The sequence below is a fragment of the Canis aureus genome, chromosome 14 (assembly GCF_053574225.1).
Source record: "Canis aureus isolate CA01 chromosome 14, VMU_Caureus_v.1.0, whole genome shotgun sequence".
Lineage (NCBI taxonomy): Eukaryota > Metazoa > Chordata > Mammalia > Carnivora > Canidae > Canis > Canis aureus.
The window spans coordinates 65,459,872-65,479,571 of NC_135624.1; the positions used below are offsets into that span (position 1 = coordinate 65,459,872).

General features: G+C 33.7%; 1 protein-coding gene across 7 annotated transcripts in view; it reads right to left on the minus strand.

Moving 5' to 3' along the window:
- Window positions 1-19,700, minus strand: part of ANKRD17 (ankyrin repeat domain 17) — a 152,844-nt gene that overhangs the window by 43,680 nt on the left and 89,464 nt on the right. For 4 of the 7 annotated variants that reach the window (XM_077848323.1, XM_077848325.1, XM_077848326.1 and 1 more), the window contains exons 7-16: window positions 18,390-18,484; window positions 16,045-16,282; window positions 14,363-14,554; window positions 13,869-13,978; window positions 12,003-12,090; window positions 10,872-10,999; window positions 10,486-10,629; window positions 9,968-10,070; window positions 7,741-8,493; window positions 3,364-3,512 (exon numbers count right to left, since the gene is read on the minus strand). In XM_077848323.1, coding sequence (XP_077704449.1) covers window positions 3,364-3,512; window positions 7,741-8,493; window positions 9,968-10,070; window positions 10,486-10,629; window positions 10,872-10,999; window positions 12,003-12,090; window positions 13,869-13,978; window positions 14,363-14,554; window positions 16,045-16,282; window positions 18,390-18,484 — 2,000 coding nt within the window. The remainder of the gene's footprint in view (window positions 1-3,363; window positions 3,513-7,740; window positions 8,494-9,967; window positions 10,071-10,485; window positions 10,630-10,871; window positions 11,000-12,002; window positions 12,091-13,868; window positions 13,979-14,362; window positions 14,555-16,044; window positions 16,283-18,389; window positions 18,485-19,700) is intronic. The other 3 variants (XM_077848324.1, XM_077848329.1, XM_077848328.1) reach the window with 3 other exon arrangements.

A 19,700-nucleotide genomic window follows, 5' to 3' on the forward strand; every position in this document is an offset into this window, starting at 1 on the left:
TAGAGCATGCAGCTTCTGATCTCAGGGTCACGAGTTCAAGCCCCACGTTGGATGTAGAACTTACTTGGACAAAAAAGAAAACAAAAATGGATTTAAAAAAGTATATCCGAAAAAAATAAAAATAAAAAAAATTAAAAAATTTAAAAAAAAAAGTATATCCGGACACACTTGATTCAATAAAATCACATGAGAAGTAGAGAGCCTGTGGCACATACATGAACTCTGAAGGTAATTTCTAGTTATATTACGTAACTATTTTTTTTCGTAAGATTTGAGGAACCTTATAAAGAATGGAAACTCTGATCTTTAGCATTCAAGTTCTAGAAATTAAACATGATTCCTGCTGATCCCTGTTAAAAATAGTTTCTGCATACAATGATCAATTAAAGGAGTTTAAAGTATGTCCATTTTAAGAATCATTAGCATTTTTAAAAAGAGACACAGTGAGGGTTTAAAAAAATTAACATTTCTTTTTTTCTTCTTTAAATTAAGATTTGATATAAATATGCGGTATGGCCAAGTAAACATGCTGAAAAGACACAAAGATGAAAGACACATGATCTTTTGATATCTAGGTAGTGGATCAATTTTCTATATTCTGATTTAAAATCAACATTCACACCTAAGACAAAAATTGAAAATCAGGTAGCATACACTGCAGTGGTTAAGAGTATAGATTCTAGAGCCAGAATGCTAGGGTGGTTTGAAAGCTGGCTCTACCATAAATTACCTATTGGACAAATGGTTAATATCTCTAAGTCACCTTCCTCATCTGTAAAATGGGAATAACAGTACCTAACACTCCATGATGATGTTATAAAGTTAAAGAAGTTAGTATTTATAAAAGTGTTAAGAATGTATATGTTAAGGTTTGTTCAATAAACAAATACAAGATCTAAATATTAGAACAAATTTAACCTTTCTAAACAGAGAAAGGGTTTTGGTATGAATTTATCATATCACTTGCCTGTTATGGCACAGTAGTATCCTGCATAAACCAAAATATTTATTATGTAAAATCTCATGGAATTTGTATTTTAGAATCTAGAAAAAACTTCAGATGAACTGAGTACAAAAGGATCTTTATTTTTACTGCTTAACATACCTGCTTGATATAAAAGCTAGTAAATTTTAAAAACATCAAAAATTATGGAAAAAACAGTGAAAAATTATTTCTTCATGTTTATTTGGTATTACGCTTTCCAAAGTAGGAACTTTCTAAACTCCATGACAAGTTGTGTTACTCATGAGAGGCTAACTCAATTGAAACACCTCGATATAGATACCAGATAAGAAGGAACAGATATTTAAGGAGAATGCAGTCAAATCTTTTTATATGTCAGCTACAGTTAAAATGTATGTTTTTTGAAATTAAAAAAAAACATTAAAAATATTTATATGTTTCTTAGAAATTAATTTATAATAGAGCAATGGCTGGTTGAGTAGTATAGTCCAGTAATATTTCACTATCACTATAATAATTTCAAATTCAATAAAATCATGATCATACATTGAGAAACTTTTTCTATGACTATTCTATTCAAAAGCATTTTTAAAAATTCTTTTTATATTTTGGTCAAGTTTTTAGTTTTGTTTATGGTTCAATTTGATTCCATAAAAACTAAAAAATATATCTCTTTTTAAAACATAATAGCCACAAGTTACAATGTAACAGCCTCAGAGCAAAAAAGACTTGAGGAAAATAATGCACATTCAATACCAAATTCAACCCAGTTCTATAACGTTTCATTTTTCTTTTTTCTTTTCTTTTTCTTTTTCTTTTTATGTGGGGAAGAGACAGTGTGTGAGTAGGGAGAAGGAAAGAGAGAACTCTCTAACTAAGCAGGTTCTACGTCCAGAGCAGAGCCCAATGTAGGTAGGGCTCAATCCCACAACCCTGAGATCATGACCTGAGCCAACTGACTGAGCTGCCCAAGTGCCCCTATAATGTTAGATCATTATTAAATATAAACCATTGTGGTTCATCAAATGAATACTTCGTAATTTTTTAAAAGACTACAGAGTATAGTAGTTAGGAGGGGGCCTTTGAACTCAACCCTCACTTGTTAGCTAAATGAACTGATCTTAAGCAAAATGTTTAATCTCTCTCTTAGCCTTGGTTTCTTCACTAAGGAAAATGGGTACTTAAAAGTAGCTACTTCATATTTGTGGTCTGAAGATTAGATAATTCCTTAAAATCGCCCCTAACAGTTTTAAGTGTCTGAAAAAAAGCGTATATAACACAATAAGCATTTGGAAAGCAAGTAAAAACAGAAGTAAAATTCCTTTTCCACTATATTACCAAGAAAACTTTTAATGAAAAGGAAGCTCTATTTTCTTTCTTTCTTTTATTTTTTTTAAAGATTCTATTTATTTATTCATGAGAGACACAGAGAGAGAGAGAGGCAGAGACACAGGCAGAAGGAGAAGCAGGCTCCATGCAGGGAGCCCGACGTGGGACTCGATCCCGGGTCTCCAGGACCATGCCCTGGGCTAAAGGCGGTGCTAAACCACTGAGCCACCAGGGCTGCCCGGAAGCTCTATTTTCAATTGGTTAAGAGTACACAGTCTTAATAGGTCACACACACACACACACACACACACACACACACACTTTCTCTTTCTCTCTCTCTCTCTCTCCCTGCCCCCCTGAAATTCAGGTTTATAAAGAACTGATGATTAACAAATAAAAACTGCCACCCTCATCTATGCTCAAATGCCACCCCCCCCCCCCCAAATACAAAACTAAACTGCAAACATATCTCAGTCTACACTCTTTACCTTGTTCAGCAGTCTTCCAAACTAAGCCTCTTAGCATTTCTTCAGGACAAAACATAAGCTATCCTCACCTCTCCAACTTTACTCTGCCCTGAGTTACATGATAAACTAACTTTTTTTAATTGTGTTCTTTGTTTTGTTTTGACTTAGTGCTACAGATACAGACACAGAGAGTCAGCAAGATCAGAACTTTCCAAGACAATATAAATAAAATTGAGTATATATGATACATAAGTGGAAGAATCTTTTATGTGTAATCCATTATGAATTAGAAGCATGTCTTCTAATTCAATATTAGAAGAAAATATAAACTGATCTTAAATAAAGTATTTCTTTTTACATCCTCTTCTAAAGTTAAAAAAAAAGTTACTCGATGACCCTGGAAACCAGATCACCACGTAATTATCAGTTAATAATCTGTATTTGGCATTTTACTTTTTAAAATGTGGATTCTAATATATTTATAACTGTCACTCAGATCACTGAGAAACAAAGCAGTCTAAGATGATTTAAATCACTAACACTAATATTTTTACTGATGGTATAATTTTAGTTAAAACCATCCCTCCAGAACTTGGAGCTTACCTGTGCATCAATATCAATGGCAGGGTAGATAGGAAGCATGGCTGAAGGAGAGATGATAGGACTTGGAGTTGGAGTCTGAGGTTGGGAAATGGAAGCAGCGATACTGTGGGTAGGAGTGTTTGACATTGCGGATGCTCTTCCACTGACTGCTGTTGAACAAAATAACTGCACTTAATAAGGATGAAACACTGTTAGGTAACAGTAAGAAATAATTATTAGAAAATATTTAAAAAGACTTCTTAAAACAAAATATCCTATAGACTGTCCTGTATAGCACTAATAACTCATTTTTCTGGTTATTTTATTTCTGACTTTGGACAAGTCTAAAAACAAAGTATATTGAGAATAACCCATTTTCTAAATAATAATCCATCTGAAAAACAAATTCTCTTCTAACAGTACATAATCATAAAACTTCAATTCAAAATATCCCTGAAAACAAAAATATTCTTATGAATTAAAATGGAATAAAAGGTAAAACAGCCAAAGTTCAGAGCGAGAAAGTGTGAGTTTTAACCTGCCACTTTCATACATTATATTCTAATCAAAGTAATTTCACTGTTTGGGGTGAGCCTCACTCCTGAATCATTAAAACACTCCCTACCCTTTAACTAACTGCAGACAGGGGGATGATAATATTCTGAATGGTTAGCTCTCAGCCATGCATAGTAAAATATAAAAATTTGATCCTCACACAGAAATATAGTTTCTCATATCAGAATTACTCTGAGGGGTTAAAATGCCCACCAATCAATCCAGCAATCACACTGACTTTTGAAGACAAAATTAAAAGATTATGGTAAAAATAAATGTATGCACACAATCAACCTTCAAATATAGATTATTCTTAGTTCTAAGCATATTTTTGCTTTGATATTATTTTAACCAAAATCTCCAAATTAAGAAGGGGCTAATTAGGTCAGTACTTGAGGTGGGAGAACTCCAAAGGTGGTGGCAACTGAGGGTATTTTATTCCCTCACGGATTCACTTCTGGAGTTGATATGTGAACATCAATTCTTTTTCTCCCCCTATTAAAAATGCTATAGCACTGAAGTGTGGGCATTAATCTTTGAATGGTCAACGTAGCATGGATGTGTGTTACCAACATACTTATCAACTACATCAGACAGAAAACAATCATGATTCACAACTGGATCTGAAACCAGGCAAAAGAAGTTATGATCCTGTCAAGAGTAAAACTGAAATTGACCTTATTATAACAATTATAAACATGATTGTCAATTAAATCTATTTTACATGAGATCCTTACTTCAAGCACAAACATACACTATATACATTATAGCAACACACATTCTATAATTATACATTTTAAGTCCACTTAAAAGCTAAAGAAAAAACAAAGAAGGAAACAAAACAAAACAAAACACTGTTTGAATTGGCAGGGATCCAGATTAATAGAAAAGGGCATGCACTAATATATTAAATTGATCATTAATGACCTTGATATTGTTATTTCATATAGATAAAGTTTATATGTTGAGAAAAAAATCAAGATAATTTAAATGTACGTACATAGTTTAGATATAAATTTCAAAACCATATAAAATCTATGGCTCTTAAAATCGATTGCATAAACTCCTCTGATTGGATTTTCACAAATGAAAATGCTAAATACAAAAATTAGCTTAAACAGAATGAACACCAAGCTGTCCAAAGAACTGATTTTTATTTCATGATATTAAACAAAAAGTCTAAGTTTTATTGTTAAATGACTATATTATTTACATTTTAATTGGAATAAATTATTTTAAGGAATATACTAATATTAGTTTTCCTATATTTGGTCAAATTGTTCTTATTCTCATCTAAAAGGAGATATAGAAAAACCAATTCCCTCCTTTCATTTCCTTTGGGATACTTATGAAATTGGTTTATTAGAATGAAATAACTACCTGTCACTTATCCATTCCCTATAGTGAAAGTAACAACTTGTCAATATGCAGGGACCTGAAGGAACTCTGGTACAGATCTTTCCACGTGGTACTTCATTTTAGACTAGATTTTAGAGAAGGAGAACCAGATGCTCTAGAAAAGTTTTAACAACAGGTAAGGAAAGAAGGCGCAGCAAGGGCAAGGTGTTAAGACTGGTTAAACAGGGAACTGATTTTGCTATGGCAAGTACAGAGAACAGAGAAGATAGAAGATGTGGGTCAGCCAACTACTAGAGAAAAAGAGACTGAACCTTACAAGAGCAGTCTAATAAATGGGAGCTGAAAAATAAAGAACAGGTTATGCTGAAGTGGAGAAAGAAGACTGAGCCTAAAAAAAGGTGTAAAATATCAAGAAGCCCAAAGAAAGAAATGGAAATGATCATTAGTCGACCTAAAGAACAAGTACTACCACAGAAGCTGTTTAAAGAAAAGTGAAAGTGAGTGCAGGAGTATATGTATTTATGCATGTGCACATGCATGATGACAGGGATGGACTGTGGGTAAGTGGTTGGATGTTTTTAATCCTGTTCTTCCTTCTGGCCATCTCTCCTTTCTCCATATAAATGGGCATAATAAAGTGGTGAAGTATTTTTATAATGAGAAGTATTTGCTATATTTCCTAAAAAGTTAAGTGCTTTTGAAATTTTTGTATATGAAAACACCTGTAACATAGAGGCAGAATTTAAGTGTTTTTGCTTGGTAAACCAATCAACAGAAAACCTATTTCACAAATCTCCAATAATTCTGATCAGCATAAAAACTGTACAGCTGTACAACGTACAATGTTGATAAGTATGCCCAAGAACATCATGTAAATTCTAATAGCATATCAAAAGTTTTTAACTATTCATTGGTAGGAATGTCCATTCTTCATTTAATTGGATAAATAACACTTAACTACACATTCTTTGGTAGTTCAACTGACATAACAGAAAGACTATCATTATGACCTAGATTAATGGACATATAATTAAGAGCAAATTTGGGACTTTTGGCTACTGTACTCCAATTTTCATAAGATACTAATGTTTCTTTAATTGTATTCCCAATTATTTTAACCAGCTAACAGTGGTTAATAGGAATTCTCAAATCTATAGAAAAGTTTTATATTTATCACTATAAGAATCCTTACAGTTCTTATTAATGATTACTAGGACTTTTTCTGAGGTAGTTACTGTACCCTCTAAGATTAGTTCATTCCACATAATACTGCTTGGGTGATATTAAAAGACAACCAGGAAAACTTAAAAGCAATTTGTTCATAAACTTCTGTCTCATTAGCTGGTGTCTTAGTTTCTGAATGTTAGCTAAATATCTCTCAACACTATAAATTTTCCTTTATTCTTTTAAAAGATGAAAGACAAGTTACAGATATAATTTCATCATAATATGTAACATTGCCACACACAACAGTTTCAAAATTAAAAAAAACTCAATCATCTTTTAGGTATATATCAAAGAATTAAAAAAAAGGGGAAGAGAGCAGATAAAAACTACCAAATATCAATGACTTACTTTGTTTTCCCCTTTTCCTTCCTTTTCAAATTTTCTTTATCTTTTTCTTAAATGAAGAAAATTATCCTTCTTAGTATGACATTCTTATGGTTTATAATCCTATAAAACCTCATTCTACCACTGTTACAGAACTCATGAAAAGCACATACCAAAAGTTAGAATTATTAAAACAACCTTCTAAAATATTTCCTCTTGCCAATGAAACTAATTATTAAGGAATAAAATTTCTTTGGCTACACATTTAAAGATATATCATTTATGATACTGTCAGGGGACCACACCTTCCCATCATACAATTAGAAAGAGAACTATACATTAACATTCACAGGGGATAAAACCACTGACATACAGTATAATCAAACCCTGTTTGGTTTGGTACTTTATTTTTGTTGTAAAGGTGTTTAAGTTTTTTTTTTTTTTTTTTTTTTTAATATCCATCAGGTTTGAAGTCTGATCCATTAGGATATAAAGTATTTCTGTTCACAAATAAACTTCCTGATGTGTCCTATTTGTTTTGCACTTCAACTTCTATCAATTTCCCAGTTTATTGGTGTGAATACAGAAGCACAAAAGCCAAAATTCAATCTTAGTGTTCTTAACTTAAAGAGAAAAAATAAAAACAAAACAAAAAAAAACTCAAACATCAACCCCACTACTGAAAAAAACCTAGATTCCCAGCCTACACAGCTAAGCCAAAAAGTTTCAGTCACTTGTATTGCATGAGCTAATCTTTAATTCGACCTGTATCCGTCTGAGAACTTCTGAGATTGAACTAATATGTCTAAGGATATACATGGGTCAAGAGTCCAAAAATAGTTCTCAAGTTGGGTAACGGCAAAAATTCTGGCACACTCTTACTCGCCTTAAGCAAATCATATTTGATACCTGCTCATAACAATATAAACCCACCTGCCATGATGTCATCCAGCGTGTCATTGAGGGTCTGAGCAGGGCTGGCTACCATTAACCCTTGTTGTGTTTCTGTCAGAATTCCTTGCCCCAGCCCTGCCAACTGTGCTTGGCCCAGTACTGGCTGTCCAACTATCACTCCTTGAAGTTCTGTAAGATTTGCGATGGACCCTGGAGGCAAGGGACCTGCCGCCAGAGGCAAAGCTTGAGGCATGGCCAGAGGCTGGATTGGTGCAAAACCCATCTGAGCAGCAGTCTGCTGGGGTTCATCTTTAAGCAAAACGGGATCCACTTGCTGTAACCGTGCATAGTCTCCCTCGGAAAGCTGTTCTCCAACCCCAACTGGAGTTAGTAGTCCCAGATGTTGGCAAGATTGTTGCTGCTGCTGCTGAAGTTGAATTCTTTGAGCTTTAACCTCTAGATACTGCTTTTTTAGCTGCTGCTGAGTTTTCAGTTGTAACTCTCGTTCTACTTTCTGTAGTTCCTCCAAAATCTTTTGTTTCTTCTGAATTTGTTCCTCCCTTGTTTTGTTCAGCTCCTCAATCTTCTCCTTGGTAAGTTGGTCAGCGTGAGCCAGTTCCAAGGACTGCAGCTGTGCATTCTTTTCTATGGCTTCTTTTATCCTCTGTTCCAGTTCTGTTAACTTTCCCTGAGCCTCTTCTACAATGCTCTCTGGAGACTGATTGGTGATGTAACCCTGTACATCCTGGCTGTTTGCTGGCAAATGGCTGCTGGACTTTTGTTTAGAAGCAGCTGTGTGAAAAAGAAACCCCCTCAGAAGTGCACATGAATGGCATCCTCATTACAGAGTTACTGTTGGGAGGTTTAGTGCCAACAGTTATGCACCAAGTTATTATATCCACAGAAGGTGAAAATGCACTGTTAAGGAGTTTAAAAACAAATCCACCTTCTTTATCATAAATATAGAATGTATGTATTTTATGTGCATAGAGTTATCTTTGGGAAATTAATTTTTAAAATATCACATGGCTAAAATTAGACAATAGAGGGATGCAGGTCTGTGATATCTAAGTGGTGCAATTAAAGTAAAATCTAAGACTATGTGTAGACACTTCATCTGGTCATAAAGATGTAAAAACTTATAAGAACAGAAAAATAATGCTAGATTATTAAGATGCAGGGAAAACTTAGACCTCTAAGTCAAGGTTTTTCCACATTTGATAGCCTATGCCTTTTAGACACACACACATACACACAGAGAGTACCCAAACCACTGAGAAGTACCAGGAAATTTAAATCCAACTAAAATTTGTCTTTGCTGGGGGCCTACCATCTTCAAGACTGATTAAGGCAAGATATAAATTCACATATTCACACAGCTACCTGGCCAGTAGAGAATTGGGATTCAGTTTCCCTGGAAGAAAAGATGCTGGACTACGCCATCCACTGTATCTTCTGACAGCCAGGTGAATAAACAGATCTGGCTACAGGTATAGCAATCAGTTGTTTGCTATACCAACTCAAAAAGGTGCCAAGGCTCTAGATTGGTAGTAGTGACTGTAAAGAACTGGTGGAAATACTTAGTACCTTGTTGGTAAAATAATATAGGTAGCCAAAAACCAAAAAATTAAAACTGCATTGGTTCTTCAGGTCAAACTTTTAAAAAGAAAAATTGATTCAAACTGGTAGCTATAATGTTTTGGGACATAACTTAAGAACATGCATGGTGTAACATCCACAAGTCAAATATGGACCTCAGAATTCTAGAGAAACAAACAAGCATATCTGAAGTAACTTTCAATTATTGGTTGAGAAAAGGCAGCCCAGATATAAAATCTCTATTAAACCAGTTATTCTAAAATATATTTTAATTTTGATCTAAATTGTCAATCTTAAGCCTTGTATCACTATAGAAATTTAAGTAATTTACAAAAATGTCACCCAACTATACCCAGGCCTAATATTTTAACATGAATAGAAATGACCAGTTATGAGAGGAAATCATGGATAATCAGAATTGCATCAAAGATGAGCATCTGAATTTCTCCTGCTACTGCTGATAATTCTAGCATAAATTTGTGCTATTAACTATCTTCTCTCCCAATAACATGCCTTATTCATTAGGAAAAAAATCTTTTTAACTATGTCAATTAGTAAAATTCACTTTTTGTGGAAAAATAATTATAAATGGCTAGGTTTTTCTTTGTAAACTTATCATTTTTACCCAGATAACATGTAAAAAACAGTCTTCAGAAGTATAACTGACCTTTATTCCTAATGGGAAGAGTAGTAGCAACATTGGCAGGTGGTTTGTCAGGCTCCTGAGGTGGGACAACCATGGGCAGTGCTTGAACTGGTACACGAGGAGCCTAAGACAAAGGAAATCGATTATACTTCTGCTTTTCCTACACACTTCATTAAATAATAAGCTTTAAATTAAGAATTAAGTTACAAACACTCTCCAAAATATTTGTAACATGGTATTAATCTCAGATATTGACATATTTACTTAAAATATGTTGGTACCAAATTATTTTCCATAACATTTTTTAAGTGGATTTTGAATTCAAATGATTATTCTGGCCACAGTAAGAAAGCAAATCAAAATCAAACCAAAGTACAATCTGAATATTATACCAGATTATGTCATTAACCATTTCAACTACATAGTTATAAAGAACCCTACATATTATAACAAAAAATAGTCAAATCTAGTTTACATTGAAACTATGAGCCAAAGAGTTATCTAAGGAAGATATAAAATGTTTTAGTTTTGAATCTTACCCTATTTAAATCATGAGATGGGGGGGTTAACTGAGTGACATCTGGTGGAGGGGCTGAAAGCAAGTTATTAGGGTAGTCCAAAAGATAGCAAACAACACTTGTATGGCCACCTTTCGCTGCTTCTATTAACATAGTTGAGCCATCCTAAAGAGTGGGTATGGAAGGAGAAAAAAAAATTTTTAAATAAGCTAATTTACAGAACCAGAAAATACATAAAATCTTAGGTTTAGTAAAGAACACTTTCCTCTAATAAAACAAAACAAAACAAAAATGAATATACTTAAAATGCCAGTATAAATGGAACTGGTAGATGTTATCTTGTAATGTTCAATAGTGAAAAACACTGTAATGTACATAATGCTACCAGAAACATTTGAATCACATACTTTTAAACGATGAGTAGGATCTGCCCCATGAGCCAAAAGTAGTTCCACCACTGCCAGATGACCCCCTGCACAAGCCAGGGACAGTACAGTATGGTCATTATTAGCTGTGGTTCTGTTCACATTCGCTCCTAAAACAGACAAGACATAGCAAATCATGTTAGTAGACAGCTGTTTCTTAAATTATGGAAAATTTCAAAATCATAAAGAGAGAATAGTATAATGAAGATCCACATGCCCCTTACCCAGCTTCAATGATTATAAACACACAGCCAATCTCATTTCACACAAACCCTTATCAATTCTCCTCTTCCATCTTGAATTACTCTAAAGCAAATCCCAGGCAAACATGACATAATTTCATCCATAAATATTTCAGTATGCACTGAAAGAAGATAAGGCTAAATGCTTTCTCTCTCTCTCTCTCTCTGTGTGTGTCTCTCATAAATACATAAAATCTTTAAAACAAATAAATGCTGAATCAAAAGTAAAATCTTTCATCTTCTATACTTAAGAATATGATGAAATCTGCATTAAAACTGTTTCAACTTGAACTTATGTAGTGAACACCTAACAAATAATGTAAAAGAAGTATTAAGATGCTACTTGTCATTTAAAATGGTTTTTGATATTCAAAGTAGAATTACGGACCACAGATGAAAATCCTCCATGCATTTTGGTCACATTTCAATTTTAAATATATTTTGTGCCATATGTATGATTATTTCTCTATATTTCACAAAGAAAGAAACTTAGGCCCAAGGAAATGTAACGTAGAAAAGTGACTTGCCCTTAAGTAACTTAGTGGCATAAACCTAAGAATTCAGGTTTCAAGATCTATTATTACATAAACAGAACAGACTTTAAGTAATCTAAACTCTTAAAAGTTTTACATAGAGAAATTTTTCTTTTAAAAAATTTTTCACAAGGGTGGTATTCAATATGACAACTCTTCATAGTTCAGAAATATTCATTGCATTACAGGATGTTTATCAACCACCCATTCACAAAATTTCAGTAGCATCCTTCTTCCAGCGTTACCCTCAAAACATCCTTTACCTCTCAACCTCTAAATACCTGAGGGCAGAGAATAGACAGCTTTGGAGAAAAAGCTACTGCTTTACACAAACCTACCTTTACTAATTAAGAACTGAACAGTACAAACATGACCAGCTCTTGCAGCTTTCATTAAAGGAGTCCTTCCACCCTCAGATTCATGTTCCTATTAAAAAAGCACAGACGTAATTGATATTTAATTGCTAGTGAACAGTTGCTCTGTTCAAAATCAAAAGGAAAATAATTGTATATTAAATATCAGGCTTTAAATCTAAATAAATTAAAAATTATGCTTTGAAACAAATTAAGGAATACGTTTTAAATTTAAAAATATCTCAAATTAGACACATGTTCTACAGATATAATTTAAGAACTGAAGTTATATTCATATGATTGTGATACCCTCATCTAAATCCATCTGGGTATTTTTTACTTCTCTCTCTACCAAAAGGCCTATGGAATTTGAACAGTGAATGGCCCTCTAGCACAGCCTTCTCCAATCAGCATTATTAGCATTATTCTTGTCCACTCCAAGTTATTTTCCTTTTGTAAGTTTGTATCCTACCTGTATGTATTCCTGCAAGTACATCGTTCCCTTTCTTTTTTTTTTTTTTTTTCATCATTCCCTTTCTTTATAGACTTCCCATTAAGTCCATACTACCTTATTTGAAAACATCAAAGCTAGTGATTTAGTATCTAGGAAACCATCAATTATAAGATATTACTAGAGAGTTCTTGGTCTCAAAAGGATGGAGAATCTATTGCATTCTTGTGATTGCTCATATTTGAGAACACTATTGGAGAAATTTTCAGATCTTAGAATATAAAGGTATGAGAAAAAATACATTTCATAAAGCATTATACATATGCCATTATACATAACATATGTATAACATATATATAATGCATATATATTTTAACATTCACATCTGATGAGTAAGTTTTGATTGTTCTCTTATGCCACACAGTAAGTTATTTGAATTGCAATTAACTAAGGAAGATTATTATGTTGCTATATATTTCACAGCTACTGTGGTAAACACTGGAAATACAGTTCTTAAGCTAAACAAGTTCAAAATCTAATATGGAAGAAATATGCACACAACTAATCAGAAAATAACAAGTGTCGTAAGTACTTCAAGAGGTGTACTAGCACACTAACTGAAAGAGATCACAAAAGTAATCCAATTCCACCTTTTCCTTCCATAAATGAGGAAAGAGAAGTGAAATAAAATTTACCAAACTAGTTAATGGAGTAGTCTGTTTAGGCTTGCATGTGAATTTTTGTCATAAACTAGAACTTCTACAGGAATACACATTTGCTTGTTAATCTCAGCCTCAAGACCATATGGTTACTTAAGTTTTAACTACGTCCTCATGTCTTAGTGCTACTCCCTCACACGCTGGAAGTGCATTTTCTCCACATACATTTGCTTTTGCTTCCCTCTCAGGCTATATTCACACTACTTCTTCCAACTGGAATATCTCTTTTGTCACAACATTGTCATATTTACCTTTTTAAACCTTATCCAGCCCAAAATATATCATCTCAGATGACCTCTTAACCTCTTCTGAGCTTCTTTAATGTCTGTACTTTTCCTATGACATTTACCTCAGTATCCTTTTTACTAAATTATAAGTTATTTGATGGAAAAGACTACTTATTAAATACTTATCTTCTAAAAATAGCTAAATACCTAAGAAAAATCAATTTGCACTAATATATTAACATAAAATTTCCTCCTTTTTTATGGGACACAAAGGGTAACAGATTGGATAACCCTGCCAACAAGAATAATAATGGACACTAATGAAAGAAAAAAAAAATGGCAAAAAAGGCCAACGCATATTAGAATAAATACCTTTTGTCTGTCATCTCCATTGAAAACTTTAATTTCTTATCTTGGTTTTAAGTATTAGGATCTAAAAAGTGACACAGCTTACCAGATCTGCTCCTGCCTGAAGCAGGACATCTGCTACATCAGTATGACCATTTTCACAGGCATATGTTAGTGCTGTATCCCCTGTTGCTGTTGTTGCATGAACATTAGCTCCTGCAGTAGTAGCAAACAATAGAGACTTAATGCAAAACCCAGAAGACATAAATGATAGAAATGGAAATTTCTTCCACATAAGCCATATCTCAAATTAGATAAAACATAAAACACCCTATCCTTTTCTAGAAGTAGAGAATATTATCAGCATCTTTAAAAGCAAAAAAAAAAAAAAAAAAAAAAAAAAGATTACTGCTTGAAATTAAAGCCAGAGATACTTTAAACAGAAATAATGTGATTCATGCAGAATACACACAAGTTTACTATATTTTTTACCACATTTTTAAATATACATTGAGCATATCTGAAGAAAGTTATTTACATTATAACTTTTGCACTTGAATAAATCATGTAAAAAACTCCTCCCAAAGCAAAAATGCCTACCTGCAGCTAATAAGTATTTAACTAACTCCAAATGACCCTCTTGAGCAGCTTCCATTAAAGGGGTAGAACACCCGAGTTCAATATCAGCTCCTGCCTTTATTAGAAAGTCTGCCACTTCCAGAAAGCCTCCACAGCATGCCAGAGTCAAGGCAGTTTCTTGAGTTTCTTCTGTCTGTGCATTGATATTTGCTCCTAGAATAAAAATTCTAATTATTTTAAGAAAGTCATTAATTTATTCCAGAGATAAGCAAAACATGATGGTTTCCTAATAACTATACTTCAAAAATGAAAATGAGCTTTACTATTTTACTAAACAAAAAAGTGCTTCTCCCAAACTCTGAAAGGTGATTACAAATGAAAATTATTAAAAATATACCCACAAGTCAATATTTGATGCACACAGCTGCACATAAGATTTATTCAGCCAGTAAGTACAAGCCAGGTGATAAAAGGACTTAGAAAAATAAACTACATTCCCTTGTTATAAAGATTCAAAAATGATGATGATGATGATAGCTCACATTTAATACACCATTACTATTTGCCCGGTAATATTTGAAAGCATTTTACATCATCTATTTTAATGCTAAGGAAATTGAGGTTCATTAATTTGCCCAGGACCACAACATTATCATTATCACTACTACCACCATCATCACCATATATAAAGAAGAAAGTGTTCAAAAAGCTTTATATAAATGTATATATATTTATATGTATATGCTCACAACAACCCTACAGACGACAAAATTCAGGCACAGAAGATTAGGAACTTGCCTATAGTTACAAAATTGGCAAGCCGTGGAGCTAGGATTCAAACATAAGTAATGTGCTATAAAACCCCAGCTTTTGGGGCGACTGGGTGCCTCAGATGGTTAAAGGTCTGCCTTTGGCTCAAGTAATGATCCCAGGGTCCTTAGACAGAGAGCCCCATATCAGGCCTCTTGCTCAGCAGGGAGACTGCATCTCCCTCACCCTCTGCCTGCTGTGCCCCCCCCAACCCGCTGTGCTTTCTCTAATGAATTAATCTTAAAAAAAAGAAAAACAATCCAGCCTTTAAAGTTCTATCCAATAAGGTTTTAAAAAATGTGCCACTCTTCTTAAATTTGTCCAAAAACTTTACTACTAAAAGAGATAAAATCTGGCTACAAATATAGAGACAGGAAACTACTTCTAAACTAAAGGTATCTTAATATTGTAAAGTAACTGTTTCACTTTTCCTAAACATAAAGTCCACTGTGTCCTGACTCCTTGACAGTTTCTTATAAAAGCATTCTTACATTCTTATCAAGTTTGTCCTTATGATAGGACTCCCCACACTGTGTTTCATGAAACACTAGATATATTATTTATTAATAGGTGTTTGGTCCCAAAAGGAATTCTCTCAACTTTGAGAAATGTTGAATCTCATATATGTCCTACATTATCTACAACCCCACCTCACCCTTAGTTCTGTTTTTATGCACAAAGTATACCATGCTGAAAACTCTATTAAAGGTCTATTTGATTTTGTTCAGCACAGTTTAGGAAATTATTTTCAAAGCAAATACTTTCTCATTCATTTTTGCGACAACACCTTGTTACAAATCTACTTGAAAGATGAAACACAAAAACCCAATTTTATAATATTGTAATCTTACATTTTAAACATTATGCTTTCCTGTTTTCACTGGTATGGTTACCTTGGCCTAGAAGTAATGCCACCATTTCTTCATGTCCTTCACGGGCTGCTTCCATCAGTGGTGTATAACCTTCATCATTGACCTCTTCTAGGCTAGCTCCTCTTTCAATGAGTAAAGCTGCAAGTTCCACATGCCCACCACATGCAGCCAAAGTCAATGGTGACTCAAATGAATCAGCAGGCATGTTCACTTGGGCACCACTGTCAAGAAGTAACCTAGCTACTTCAACATGGCCATCCTAATTACAATGCAATTTAAAAAAATTAAATCAGTACCATTTAAAAAAATTGTTAGAAATATGAACACTTATCAATTACTATACAATGAAGATTTACTTACTGATCTCCATTCAAATAAATCTACACTTAACAGTTGAGAAAGCCAGTATTAAGTATTTCTGTGGCATAGACTAGGAAATAGAGATTGAGGCTATGAAACATGTAGAAAAATAATACCTTCCTCTTCAAGCAAGAGGCTTATTAACCACTGGGGATAAAAAGACTACTAGGAAATAACACCAGCACCACATGGTATATACTTAAATGCTACATGAATAAAGGTTATAAAGGGAAAGTAGGATTTTTATAGAAACCTTAAGAAGAAGCAAACTTTTCATTTTCACTAGGTAGAAAAAGAAGAATGCAATATACTTTTTGGAGAAAGCAAGAGAATTGTAGATGATGTGTTATGGGAAAGGGAACACAATATTTACATGGTACTTCCTTTTTTTGTTCAATGTTTTCAAATGCCAGTGAAAATTAAAAGAAAAGGAAGTCTCTCTTACTATCTTCTGTCTCCTTTACTGGTCTCCCTTTCCCTACAGCTTTCCTAACTATATGCAACTCCAAGGCTCTCTTTCCTTTTTTGCCTTTGATATAATTTTTCCTTCTATATATTACCTTGTAGACATTTCATCTTCTTTTGAACATGAAACACCCATTTTTTTTTTGCCTCTGTTGCCATATTGCACAACTTTAATGCCCCATTACAATGGTTACTTTGTGTTCCTTCAGTTCAGAATTTTCTCTCTCCATAGACTTCCTTTAAAGTCCATCTTAAAATCCCAATCTCTTATCAAGCTTCAAAATGTCTGGCTACTACCAATATCTTTCATCTACTTGTAACACTAACAGTATATGCTGATTAGGTCTGCAGAATGCTCCATTTTATAATTTCTTAATCTGAATACTTCTCTAGTGGGGATCACAAGCAATATTTTAAGTTCCTTAACCATGGGGATATTTTGGATGTATTTTTAACACATTATAGTATTTCATACTCACAACAACCTGAGAGAAAGATTATTACCCTAATTTTAACAGATGAGAACTTGGGACCTTCAAAGAAAACTCATTTCTTCAAAGGATAATTCACTAAAACAGATACTGGCTGGCAATAAAGAAAACAAAGATAATTCAAGTCTAAATTAACTATCTGATATTTCTAAAAATTATTAAAATTTAACATCCTTTCAAAAATCCTCTGATGAGAAGTTGAGATAAAAAACTTAAATTCGGGATCCCTGGGTGGCTCAGCAGTTTAGCACCTGCCTTCGGCCCAGGGCGTGATCCTGAAGTCCCAGGATCGAGTCCCACATTAGGCTCCCTGCATGGAGCCTGCTTCTTCCTGTGCCTGTGTCTCTGCCTCTCTCTCTCTCTCTGTGTGTCTCTCATGAATAAATAAATAAAATCTTTAATAATAATAAAAAAAAAAACCACTTAAATTCATTTGGGGCTTTTTTCTATCATCTGCATGTTTTCCTCATAAATCTGCCAATAATGCTATTCTGATCCATTTCTGTGCCACAGATCACAGACTAAGATACAAAAGTTTAAGAATACTATTATTACTTGTTCCTAAGTACAAATGCTAAAAAAGAAGATTCTTAAAAAAGGATTTAAGGGCTCAGAAATACCATATATAGAGGGGAAATGTTACACAAATAATACTTTAATTTCAAATTTTTCATTAAGTTAAATTATCAGTTTGATGAACGTGCTCTGCTTAGTATTATGCACATATTTTGTGGATTATATCTTCTCAATATCCTTGATCAACTCTTAAATATTTGCATTTTGTGTCAACTATGTTAATACCAGCATAGTTATAGGAGACTAAGAAAATAAAAGTAGTACGTAAGCCTCCAGAAAGCACCTTTAATAGAAGGAATTTAGTGTACAACTGGCTCTGAACACAAGTGATAATTCAGATACTTGAGGCTCTGCTCTACAATAAATCTATAATAAACAAATCTCTGAACTCAAGGAAAAGGTGCTCATCATACACTAGCCCTGTCTCTATGAAATATATAGATCAACTTCACGTATGTATTTCACCAGTCTTACCATGCAAGCCTCCATTAGAGCAGTGTGCATTTCATCTGTTTTATGCTCTTGATCTGCACCTGCTTCCAAAAGAAATCGCACCATCTCTAGGTGTCCTAAACCAAAAATGCGTAAGGTTAAAATAGTTTATTATTACAAAAAATATAAGAAAAATTTGCAATACTTTGAAAAGTTATATTTAACTTATAGTAATAAATTTATAAGCATAATACTAAAGTCAGCTGCAAGCTACCCTCAACTGTCACACATAAATCATACAAGTGATACTTGCTCTACTTCTTACTCTGTTACCGATACTACAATTGTTGCTGCAGGTGAGCAAAGATGTCATTAAAAACCAAAACCCAGAATAACGCCTCTACAGCCTTTTAAGAGCCAGGGCATGCTGTATTTATTTATGCTACAGGACAAATTAGCTTTCATGAATTAGTGGCCTGGGATAATAAAAACTGAAGTTATTTCTAGGAGGAAATGTTTTAAGTTTCAATTACTAACTCAAACTTTTTAAGAACAATCTGTTTACAAGCTGGAAACTGCATATATATAAAATGTTTTTGAAACCAAATCATTTAGTTTATATTCATTTATTTAGACATAAACATACACGTACATATATACACATTTATATATTTATACTTATGTAGTTTCAAATAAACCATATGCTTTAGTTCAAATAAAGACGCCTTATGAGTGGCTAAAAAAACAAGGTATTTTTTAAAAAGGATTTCAGACACTAGGCAAGAAACAGTAGAAAGGACTAAATTTTTTCCAACTTTATTTGGAAGGAGCTGCAGTCAATTCTCAATCAATTAAGACTAAGGGGAAGGAGTGAGTGACAGAATCAAAAACAATTAAAACTAACTTCAGTGAGTAACTATACATCTTGCCATATCTTGTTTCACTAACTACCTACCTCCCCCCTCCCTTTCTTCTCTGTCATTCTCCCTTCCCAAAGATCCACATCAATGTTCAGCCTCAGCCTGAGTTCTATTCCTTCCCCATCTCCTGCTTGTCAATCTTTGTCCTAGAAGACCTCACCCGAAATAGAGGAAAGGGAGAGGGTCCATGGATCCTTTTAAGTAGTAGAAATGTTCTCCACCAGCTCAGTTCTATATCCAGCTTCTAATTAAAGCCTGCAAGCCCCAACCTCAGACGCCCCTTGGAAAGCAGGGTGGGGCTACAAGCAAAGGAGAGAGGGAAGAGTAGTTATATGTAGCCCCATCTCAAAGCTCTTCTGGCCAGCTGGGACTTAGTAGTAAAATACAGCCAGTTCCGGGTTCAAAAGTATTTGTGAAAAGAGAGAGCCACCCA